Source organism: Lipophrys pholis (assembly GCF_963383615.2).
Source record: "Lipophrys pholis genome assembly, chromosome: 10".
Lineage (NCBI taxonomy): Eukaryota > Metazoa > Chordata > Actinopteri > Blenniiformes > Blenniidae > Lipophrys > Lipophrys pholis.
The window spans coordinates 9,825,481-9,838,140 of NC_137640.1; the positions used below are offsets into that span (position 1 = coordinate 9,825,481).

A 12,660-nucleotide genomic window follows, 5' to 3' on the forward strand; every position below is an offset into this window, starting at 1 on the left:
GAATGATTGACAGATACATCAGCCAATCAGAAACGTTTGGTGAAAATATTGACCAATCGCCGCGCAGAAGAGACAGCACGACGCGCTATTACACCCTTTGTTCTCCCTACGTGGATTCCTCTGCTTATATATTGAGTAACATGCCAGTGAGTTATATTTTCAAATATGCACTGTTGCACAATGACTTAGTGAAGGGAAGAAACTCCATACTGTTTTTCCCCCCCACCTTTCTTCATACTCGAGAAGCAGTTGCATTGTCAAGTGGAAAGCATGTGCATCCACCCATGCCATTAAACGACACAGTATTTTAAGAAATAATTTAACTGAGCTTCAATATGATTCATGTTGCCCTTCACGGGTGTTGTAGTGATAAACAATCCCACCTCAGAGTGAAAAAAGGCTTATGGAGTTGTCATGTTATTCCTGGGTGTGTTCTTTTGATTTTACAATTTAAATACTGTTTTTGTAGTGTGGGACGAAACTGGTGAACTGAGGACATTCCCACTATGAGGCAAGCGAGAGAGAGCTGACTATTACTATTACTGCACTTTGCAGCCCAGGTAAATCCCATTACCATCACAGATATCTTAAAGGAGGCACAAACCATGACAGAAGCAAAAGCACAGTACAATGATCACACAAGTAACAGACAGACATTTAATGTCAAACAAAAGGCTCAAACATTCAGACTTTATTACATAAAACATTCCCATAGAGACAAAAGATAAACACTTACATGTGGATGAATGGGACACCAGAGATGTCACAAGTCTTTTGATGACGATAGTCCATTCATCTGCTCCTTTTTTTTCAGGGGTCACCACAGCAGGTCATTGCAACTTCCATGGTTGACTGCTCGCTTTTATGCAAGATGCCCTTTTTGCCATAACAAGCATAAAAATCCGATTCAGGTTTAATACTTAACCTGAGATACCACCAGTGGGGGGACTAGAGTTGAGGAGAAGAAATGACAGTTTTTTAAACCTGAAATGACTAAATTATTCTGTGAATTTGTCGCTTCAACTTTTCAAGTTAAGTTCTGACCTTGGGAATAACCAAAAGGCAGAATACTGTCTGCAGTTTGGAAGTTTGCAATCCAAGTGAATGCATAAAAAAGAAGGAGCGACTCCCAAAATGTTTTTTTTTTTTTTAGATAGATAGACATGTACCAAAGAATCAGATCGTAAATATCTGAAAAAGACCTTTTCAGCTTCTATGACTACACAGTGATGAGTATAAGAACCACTGCTGAGTTTAATCCAGTCTCTTCCCACGGTTCAAAAACATGTTTGAGGTTGAATACTGACTGTGAAGCGACAGTGGTTCCCACTGCACCACAGCGCAACCGACAACACAATCGTCACGACGAGCTGGATTTGAGAAACAACACTTGTTATGTTTGAGGGTAAGTAAATTTACTTCATGAGGTTTAGAAGTGGATTAATTGCCTCTGACAAGTGTATGTTGTTTTTTTTGTCTCAAATATGCAAATTACTGTCTCCGGTTTAAATTTTAAGAGGTTGTACAGGTTCAGAAAACCCTGAATTTGACATCTTTATCTAAATGTGCAAATATTCTTGATAAACTTGACATTATTATTTTTTTTTCCATGAAGCCCCCAGATAAGGTCATTTTCATGACAAATCCTCCACAATGGTTGAGATTGTTCTGCTTGTAGCCACAAAGTCTTTATAGGTGGTTCTATTTCAGCACAAAGTTGAAAATTCATTTTTGTAAAAAACTAAAGTGGGAAACTGGAGAGGAAAGAATGAAATCAGAAATGACTGCATCTACATGTCTCACTTGGATTTTGTTATATAATGTCATACATTCTAATTAATTGGATTTTCCAGCTCTACTCAAGATTCTTTTTAAGTGTCTCATTTTAGTTTTCTTTGACATTTTGAAATCTACTTTTGACACCAGAGCAGGCGAAGAAGCCTCAGGCCTCCACCGCATGAAAGATTTTGAGCACAATGACAAACGTCTCATTTTCCTTTCAGTTGAGATACTTATTACAGTGCTGGTTTTGTTGACTCCACAACAAATTAAAAAAAATAAAAAATAAATACAAAACTTCATCCCCATGGACAACAATTCATAGAACCGCTTTATTTTGTATTCATTCTGATTTGAGTCCAAACACACGCACACATAGCCATCTATTTATCTTCACGTATAAATAGATGAATGTACACAGATATACATAAATACACATTTTTTTCGATATGCATATTTTGAAATCATGCTATGTCTCTGTAAGGGACTCTCCCTATTGGATGAGGGCACACAGCGATTTGAAAACACATACACAACACAGCTGAACAGTTGGAAGATTCCCTATTGATTTGCATGTACAGTAAAACCCACAAATCTTTCCATTTTTGGATATCTTACAAAGAAACAGCTGTGGTTTACAGACCATAAATATACAGCAGCTGCATCTCAATACGCACACTGAAGAATATGGTACAGTAAATTATGTAGATTGCAATCATTTCTTGCCCAGCAGCAAAAATAAAACCAAATAAAAATAATATTCTCCGATTCAAATGGAAAATATATTTGTATATCTTTATATATGTATTTATAGTTTTATGTACACATTCTCAGGAGCACAACTATGAGAAAGAAAAAATAAATACAACAGCACAAGTGAAAAAAAAATATTTATAAACAATAGGCCTTCATGTAAAATTTCTCAATAAGGCAATTAAAATTAACCCAAAAGCTAGACTTTACAAAATATTGCCGCTATGGTCTTCATCTGATGAACAACAGCAAACTGATTACAACTGGCCACTGCACATCATGAGAACGGAACGATTTCTATTTTACAATGTCTGACATTGATGTGTCCTCCCATAGACACAAACGCCCCGACCAACCCTAGAAACTGTCGAATGTGACGTTTAGATTTCAAACCCCAAAAATCTGCTTGTTGAACGTTAAGTCTTAGTTGCAAGTCTTAAGATGTCAGCCCCAGAGAGAATACAGTAGACACTAACCCTACAATGACTGTGATTGACCTTAAAACACGCACACACACACACACATACGCGCTGGCGCACGCACAACCTTAAAATAAATGCTGTTTAAATCTCAGCATGTGTGAGTGGATACTCTTATCTAAAGACTGATAAATATGACTTGCGATGCAATTTTATTTGGCCTCTGTCACTAGTTCGTCTTCAGGTCCGCTTAAGAAGTGCAAACAACATTCAACCCACTCAGAAACCGCTGTGTCTCACCAAGTCAACACGGCGACGCACTGTGTTCATTCCAATATACAGAAAACAGACACGATACTGACCGCAAACACGACAACTGATGCTCTACATCTACAAACATCTGAAATGTCCCGTCGATGGATTTCTTACTGTGAGGAGGAGGTGATGAAGGTGACCTGATATAGAAAACATCACTGATATGCAGCTTTATTTCCCACCTTGAACAAAGAAAGTCCTTTTTTTTTTTCTTTCTTTTTACAAATGATTTGTGTGCGTCTGTTGAAAAATAGGGCACCACTGGAAGACATTGCAATGATGTGTAGATCACCATGATGGCAATAGCTGCGTCTCAATTCAGGGGCGGCATCCTTTGAATTACACAGCCTTGTCAGACTTCTCTTTTGGTAGTCTGCGACTAAAGCTGATGAAATGAAGCGTCCTTCGGGCATTTCTGGGGTCACACTTTCCTCTGGTGTGGATTGTTTAGGGGCGTCCTCCATAGCTTAATGCCCAGTGTCATGGTTTGCTCTTGAGTAAGTGAATTTGAAGGGAGTTTTCCACTTAGGAAAATAGGAGGTTCTGGAGAGTTAACAGAAGCAGCCAAAGCGTTTTACATTGTTGATCACATTCATCCATTCACACGCCAATGGAGGCGGCTGCCATGTGTGGCAGTCAATCCATCCAATGGGGAGTTCAGTGTCGTGCTCAAGGACAGAGAGGGAATCGAACCTGAAACTTATCAAATGAGAGACAACCCGCCCTACCAACCAAGCCAGAGCGACGTGCTTCTCAGTAAACACGGACACGCCTCAGTGAAACACTCTGCGCTTGTAACTAAGAAGCTTTATGGCAACCCTGACTGGCCAACACGTTAACAGAAAATGTAACATCCGTGCATCAAGTGTATATAAATATATTCTGAAGATAGATGTTGGCTTCCGTGTCTCTCTCTCTCTTTTCTGGACCCGGAGAGCCGCGATAAAGCGGCACCCCCGGAGGCAGCCTTGTTAATTATTTACCGTCATATGAATGCGGCAAACTGGGAAAAAGGCCCCCCCACAATGAGTAACCATCATAATTCCCAGCTGTTCCCAGTGTAAGGATGACGCCAGTAAGTTTACTTAATATGAGTCTTGAGACATGTCAAGCTGCAAAGGATACAGCAGTTGGATTCTTTATTGTTTTAGAAACTTAGGACATGCATTGTGGGCTGCAAATCAAGGAACCCATAAACAGGGGACAGCCTTTTTGTTCATCGTATTTGACGTCGGAGGGATGCCGCCCGCTGAATTGTTCCTCAAGCTGCCGCCTCAGTCTTGTCAAGATGCGATGTGGTGAAAAATGGGGTAATACTGACTGTACACAACAAACTCTCAAAGTTTAAAGGAACGCGCAAGACTACTGAAAAGCTGCTGTGATCAGATTAACAAAATATTATTTAAAGTTCTTTGGATGCAAAAAAACCGAAATGAAGCAGTTCAAAGTGAGAAGGTACAGATAACAGTGAGCAAGAAAAAAAACAACCTAAATAAATAAAGGTTTACAGTAGTAAAACAGCAGGAGAGTTAAAAAATAAAAATGCTGCAAAAAAAAAAATATCATTGAAGTTATGAATTATTATGCTTTAAATTCTTAAATCTCTGTAATATATTCACTAAAGCACATAATTCTTTCCTCTTATAACTAAACTGCATATTTTCACTAGAAATGTGAGGATGACAGACACGTCCAGATGTTGTGTTTTGATTGGCTTAATGTCTTTTTCGCCTGTTCTGTGAGCACAGGCAGAGTCCTCCGGCCACAGGCTGCGTCGCCAAGCCCTCTGAAATCTGCATGTGGAGCGCTTGCATATAAAGTGAGTACCAGGGAAGGTTTGGTTGGCTCGTCCTTATTGGCTGAACCAGTTCACATACAAATACTTTCATGGCGCTGTGAGGTGGGAGGAGCTACTTTATGCTCCATTGGCCCAGGAAGTCTCATTTACAGTCAGTGAGTAATTGGACACTCAGTTGTTTTGCATGTACATAAAGCATTTCCTGAAGTATCCATACAAACGTGGTAGTACTATAATACGAATTTAAGAAAACGTGCCCAGTTCAAGGCCACTAGATCCTGGAGTGACTAGAAAATGAAGGGGGGTTGGGGGTGGGGCAAACAGAAGAGCTCCGCTCACCTCGCAGTGATACATGATCCAGTAGGCAAGCCAGTGTGTCGGAGGGCTCTGCTCGTCTGAAACAGAACAACTTATGTGTTTTGTTTTTTTTTTCCCATGTATGTGAAACACATAAGACGACAGCCTTATACCCATTATGTCACACATACACATAATTATTAAACTGGCATAATAAATTTCATTTGTTAAGAGTGAAAGGCAGGGATGGTTGGAAATCAGCGCCGTATCACTGTTGTGATAAATTTTTTTTCTCCCTTCTTTCTTGTACTAAAGTCTCTTTTCCCCCCCTCAGTGTGTGGTCTGGACTTCAGACTGGCGAGTCCTCTCCACTGAGACGTTCACTCCTCTCTGCCAGAGAACCGGATTTACTGTGGGAGACAGACAGACGGAGTTAATGCATTCAGAAGAGTGTAAACATCTTTCTTTTTTTTTTTTTACATTTCCCCTGGGGGTACAATCTGTATCATCTTAGTCATTAGTTGCTAATGATAGTGAAGCATTGAGCCAGCAAATCAAAGTGCATTTATGAAATGAAAAGGAGGAAAATAGGACGGGGAGCTCAGGCAGAAATTCTAATAGAAGCAAACACCTCTGCGTTTCCTAATAGCAAGTACAGAGAAGGCATCTTTGTGTATTATACAATTATGTAACCGAGTTTTTAAACCTCTTGCAGTTTGTGCTCCCTGTGGGCGACGGAGGTCTTATTAGAAAGTGTGAGAAGAAGCTGAAAGTAAATAGTTTGACTAAAAAGCCCGGATGACCAATACTGCACTTTACAATCAATTCCTGCTACTAAACTAAAGTCCAACATGGTCTCCTTTGAAACCTATAAACAAATATGATATATGGCCAAGTCAGGTATTCCTGCTTTTTACAACTTCATTGTAAATTCAGTTTTACTGCATGGGCGGACATGTTTTAACACTCCGAATAAAGTTAAAACTCCCAAACACTTGAATTAACCATTTATAGATGTGCTTTATGTTGAGACTGTTTTTGCAGGATTTTTAGAATCTATGAAAAATGATGACGGTGCACGAAACACCGGTAATCTAAACGGTGTTTTGTCTTCCTCCCACTCCGTGCACTTGATCGATGCATTGCACGCACATTAAACAAATATCAAGTGACAGTATTTAATTTTATTTTACTTACCACCCTTTACTTTTTTTTTTTTAATTACCATTTTCCTCCATTTTAATATGTACATGACCGTAAACATGCATTTTTCATTAAAGCCCTTTGAGCTGAATCTTATGTGATGAAAAGTGCTCTATCATTATTATTATTAAAATATATGGTCCTTTTAAGTATTTCACTGAATGCCCATTTAAAGAGAGAAATGGAACACCTCCTATGAACTCATCACTGAATCTTTTTAATGATCTCCCATATTGCTGAGGAGGCTTTAAAATATGCCGCCAGCAGAGCGCTCGGTCACGTGTCTTTCAGTGTTAAAGTCCGGCAGCGTGAGCCCGGTGGGAGTCTGGTGATGCATGAGTGGCGTCACGCCGCCAATGGATATGTGATTCTGAGCAGCTTGTTGTTGGAGGGACACAGGATGGCTGGTCGTGGACTCAAATGATCACGCAGGCAGTTAGTGACCATTTCCACTTTCCAATGGAGAATGGATGCAGTAATGTGAAAGGGGGAGGTGTCTGGACGCAGACCAAGCCTACTCGTAAAATAGTAATGGACTTTGGGACCTGAGAAGCTTTGTCTACATGTATTGTCGACGCTCCTCACGCAGTGTAACGTTACGGCTCATCTTTTCCATCCCTGTCATCCCAGATAAACGATACCCACAACAACACTGTCTGGAAGCTGACGTAACGCCTCCTCTACAGGAATCTTCCTGAGCTTTACATTTTAGTCCAATGCTTCTCACTTACTGTCTCTCTTTCCCAATCCCCATCTGGCAGGGCCTTAGACTCTGAGCCATAGTGTAGCGGAGAGTACACCCAGGTCCTGTCCTCTGGAGGCTGTTTTTACACACCCACCACAGCAGAGGGGGCCAGAGGGACAGAGGAAAGACCAGAGGCACAGAGACAAGCAGCAGGGGCAGGCAGGAGAGAAAGACACAGGAGATCACAGGAGAAAAGACAAGACAGGAAATGAAAATTAGGGATGCATAAAGGAGGAAATGTTCCTGAGACACATCGGAGAGTGAGAATTTGACATATGCTGAGAGTGCTTTGGCAGAGTTGAATACGACAGTAGGTTTTGGAAAATATCTGGTTGAATATGTACGGAGGAGTGCATGTAAAGATTACAACGGGTATTGCTGATATGTGTGTTTGGATCGTGGTTTTTGTTTTTAATGCTTATAACAAGCAATCAGAGCAAGGGATGAGTTGCTATATCAGCCAAGCAGGAAGTATGAGGAGCGAGGAGGAGGAGGAGGAGGAGATGGGGATGGGGATGGGGGGGGGGGCCAGGATGCTGGGAGAGTCAGACAATAGAAAGCATCCTCAGTCAAAACACAGCAAAGGCAACAGGATGAGGTTCATTTTCCAACAAGCAAAAGTGACTCTTCTGTGTTACATGTTGTCGCATTGCGTTTCAATCCAAGAGAAATAAAAAAAAAAAATAAAAAGTGTACGAAGGTCCTTTGAAGGGTACCGGCCCTTTAATACAGGAAAGCAGCTGCAACACAGTACAGTGGTGACGGAGGGGGTGAGGTGTAGGTTGATCTTTACGCACGCACGCACGCACGCACGCACGCACGCACGCACGCACGCACGCACGCACGCACGCACGCACACACACACACACACACACACACACACACACACACAGAGGTGTAAAATGTTGGGATGTGTTGTCAGTGAGTCAAAAGAAGATGAATACAAAATGAAAGGCAAAAACAAAAAGCTTCCTGGGTTTTGTTCACCCGCCGCCGTCTCTTCATGCCAGTCTTTTAGTTTCATCGCAAATCACAAAAACACAGGTAGTGGATATTTCACACTAATCAAGATAGGCTGTAGAGGGCTGTCACAATGCCAGAATTAAAAAAAAAAAAAAACAGCAACAAAAAACGCAATAAAAGGATGGATGACACTTTAGGTCAAGACATCAAATTGACCAATAGCAGACCAAAAGGTCCATCAGCTCAACAGTTATTCTGGATGAGCTGTCAGGAGTGGATTTTCTTCGCCGTCCTATAATCTTGGCAGCCCGAAGTAAAAAATCTGAACACTGGATTCTTCTTTAAAATGCTTTTGATACTTTCAGAACTCGAATTGCATCATTTGAAACGTGCAACACTGAGGAAAGCATTGGTTCAATTCAATATTTCTTAATTTACAGCCACAAAATAAAAGGGGAGGCGAGCCATTGATTTATTTGTATGTACCAAGTTTTTAAATTCAGGGTCGTGGGGCGTTGTGGGCGAAGGGAGCGTACATCCTGGACTAATCCAGTCTAACACCGGGGTTAGGGACCACTCACAGCACTGGCTCATCTCTAACTGCACACTTACTGGCCTACTGGCATGGCACTTTCTCCTTTCTCGGATGGGAGAGACCACCCAGGTCCTCCCGTCAGGAAACTGACAGCAACAGAGATGCAAATAAAGACAGATGGAAAAAAACATTAAAGTGAGACAGAGAGTCACAAGGGATGTTAAAGAATTAAAAAAAAAAAAAAGAGTAAAACAATGGAATGAAAATAAGGAAGCATGCAGAGGTGAAAATGGAAAAGGATGTGTCCAATGTGTGCGACTCAGCAGAGACCTGCCGGATGAGTCATTGATGATGGAGAGATGCAAGAGTTTGGCAGCCGCCAAGTTATTATTTCCCTCTTCCACAAAACGTCAGTGTCTCCACCTTCACTGTGACTCAGGAGGACAGTCGTAGAGGAAAATACGGTGAAAAGACAGAGGGCGTGGAGAGGTTAAAGAACGAGAGAGAAGAAGAGAGACCAGACTGAACCAGCAGAGGTGAAAATTGGAGGTGGGATGAGGATGAGTGGAGGAGAAGATGGGATAATGGAAGAGAGAGTGAGGGAAAGCAGACAAAAAAATAAAATAAAATAAAACCAAATGAGATATGGAGGATAGAGGTGAACGAGAGCAGAGCAAGATTCATGAAAAGTGAATGTGGCGACTGTTAGTAGTGACTGAATAATTCAGGCAGAAGTGACACCACACACACACGCGCACACACACACACACACACACCTTTATCTTTCCATAGCCTTTAAATTTCCATATATGAATTCACAGCTATTCATCTGTGCTTTAAAGTCAAATGTTTCCTTTATCCTATTATATATATATATATATATAAAGAACTAATATCAATATTTTGCTTGACTACTTTTGATTTTATTTACTGGTAATTAATCATTTTCTCAAGTGTACCTTATCCCATTCCATCTGGAAGTGTCTGACTAATTGAAACTACCCACTAATCCCACCCACCCTATTACTCCTTCCTTAATTATCCCAACTTCTTAATCTTAACCCTGATCCGAACATTAACCGTCTCCTCTTAAAACAGCCTTAGCCCTGGAATTACAGCTTCACCTGTAAAAACATTGTGCTGCTCCTCATAGCTCGCCCACTTTCCAAGGACACCATTATACCAGTAAAACAAGAACACACACCGACACACACAAACACAAACATACACTGCAGCCATCTCCCATTTCCAAATTCATGCAGCATGAATGGCAGTTTGTCCTTGTCCTTTACTGCAGTAATAATGAATTATGATAGAGATAGTAGAAACAGTCTGGCAGCATAAATGCTGACAAGATAATAAATAAATAAATCTTGGTGAACTACAGGATAGAAGAGTAATAGATTAAGAGTAATTCCTAGATGGCAGCGTCTCAAACACACGAGACACTTTAATTTATGAAGAATAAATCTCTTTTTTCTGGGGTTTGCACAAACTGGATGATTGTATCGACTTCATATAGCAGCATTTCTATTGTTGGTTGTGATGAGACAAGGAAACTAATTTAACTAATCAAATGAAAAATTGAGAAAAGTCACTTCCACCAACTCAAGTGTTTCTTGTACGACAGGTTCAGTTTTGTATTTCAAACGCTGAATTAATGTTCAAAAATCAACAACAAAACAATAAACTCAGAGGACGTTGCCAAACTGAACGGCGTGGCAGACGTAGTTAAACGTGCCTGTGTGTTTGCTGTATGTGAGACACGTGGAGGCTTTCAGACTCCAGGTTGGATCTTTCCGTCGACCCCTCCTGAGGAGCCACTTGTGATCACACTGCCGGCGGCATTCTGTGTAGTTACACGTCAGGGTGCGTACAGTGTCACTTTGCCTCGTGCGGAGATACAAACCTCCTGCTGCGGCACACCGAGGGAGGATCCCCCGCCTCTGAAAGCACGGCCTGGGTGTCGGCCAAACGGCGGTTAGATGAGAGTGCTGTTAAATAACTGAGGGGGCTCGTTGACTAACCCGCTGGTCAGTCGGACCGCTCGTGCCACATTAGCGGGTGTTTGATTTCCGACAGGGGACACCCTGCTGGAGCGCAGCCAGGTGGGAACATTTCTATCTGTAGCTGTGATCACTGGCTCCCCGCTCCATCCTCCACCCTCCACCCTCCACCTGACACTCATACATTCATTCATAGCGAAGCTTTTGGGAGCATTTAGACCCGTCAACGCAACTGCATTGGATGGCAGCGACTTGCTTTCAGTGGAACAGTTCTGCAAACCAAACACATGCAAACTGCAAAAAGCTCATATTGTTATTCTCTGAACAAGATCCACTCTGTGCGCCTGCGGCCTTGTTCCACCAGAGTGGAGGTGTGCGTGCTACATTCCTCTGAAAACACTCCAAACCACAGCACACTGGGTGTAGAATATAGTTCAATGTTTTGGGAAACATTTTAAGTCGACCCAGAAGAAATTTTTCTTTTTGAAGTATTTGGAAACATTTGATCATCTCTGATGCAGAACCCAGCCGTGTCACAATCATGTCTATACATATATATTATTTTTACAGGTAGGACTAAAACAGAATTATGAAAATCAAATAGCCGACCTAGTCGAGCATGAACGGCATGAACTGATGAATCCTCTTGGATAAGAGGCAAAACGTCCTCCAGTACACGACAAAGCCCATTCGACTGAAAGTATTTTGCTTTGAGATACCACAAAACATTTTGGGGGTTTAATTTCTATGGTTTAGCCCAGCAGCTCTAAAAGACCTTTTAAAACTTCAGGAGCAGCAGCAGGACAATTTTGTCTGTTCCCAGTAAAATGTTTTGTTTTTAAACACAAGTTAAGAGGGTATAATACTGTCAACACACATTTTTACAACAAATTTATAATAATTTAAAATCTAATAAAGAGCAATACTTTTTATTTAAAAAAAAAAAGGCCTGCATTTAGGATTATAACTTTAATTTACAACAGTTGTAAACTTTTCTAGAAAGACTTAGCACATGTTTTAGAGAAAAAAGAAAGAAACGTTATTAAAAAAAAATTAAAAACCCCCAAAACAAAAACAAACAAAAAAAAGTACTTGGGGAGCACAATATTTGGTGAATATGTGAAAATGATACGATTCAAAATTAATAAAAACATTACAATAGATGACGATAATATTTTGTGCTTTCTTGACTTTGTCTTGATTATTGTGACTTAAATATCTTAATAATTTATCAGCACAACTTTGGTTAAGTAAATGTCATTAAATGCACGTACAGAATATTCTTTCATTTTAAATTTGCAGCTCATTCATAATGCAAAGAAAGAAGATTTATCAAGCTTTAGTCTCTCGTTTGCAAAGTGTGTGTTGTGAATGCTGATATTGCGATAATGATACATCTATGACATACTGTGCTGCCCTGCTAAGTAGCACGAGACGAGTTTAGTTTTTCCTGCCTACGGATCCCAACCGCTGTTAACATTATATTCCATAATGTGAAAAACAATATGGAGCCATTCAATCACAAAATACAGCTTTGTTTGCGACCAAGCTTGTGCTTTGAAAACCCCTGGATTAGATCAAGTGAATATCCGAATACTTGCAAGGAAGATGTATCATACTTTAATATCCAAAAAGGGATGAAATGACAGATTTCAGACGAAGTGCATATGATTGTCTTATTCAATGAAAACTAGAAACTGAAGATTTCGTGTAATCTGGATGAATGAGACACGTTTATCATTAGACACTGTTTAAGGGAGGATCAAATTAAGATATTAGAAAAAAAAAACCAACATCTAATAAGGTGTACTTTGGTTTTTTGAGGGCGACATGGTTCCACTTTCATG

The 12,660-nt window shown here is 40.5% G+C and overlaps 1 protein-coding gene across 2 annotated transcripts in view; it reads right to left on the reverse strand.

Moving 5' to 3' along the window:
* Positions 1 to 3,487: 3,487 nt before the first annotated feature.
* The window catches only part of pip5k1ca (phosphatidylinositol-4-phosphate 5-kinase, type I, gamma a), a 47,865-nt gene continuing 38,692 nt past the window's right edge, over positions 3,488 to 12,660 (reverse strand). Inside the window, exons 17-18 of one of the 2 annotated variants that reach the window (XM_080472995.1) lie at positions 7,296 to 7,385; positions 5,497 to 5,771 (exon numbers count right to left, since the gene is read on the reverse strand). In XM_080472995.1, the coding sequence (XP_080329121.1) occupies positions 5,769 to 5,771; positions 7,296 to 7,385 (93 nt within the window). In that variant the 3' untranslated portion in view covers positions 5,497 to 5,768. Of the gene's footprint in view, positions 5,772 to 7,295; positions 7,386 to 12,660 lie in introns of both variants that reach the window. The other variant, XM_080472996.1, reaches the window with a different exon arrangement.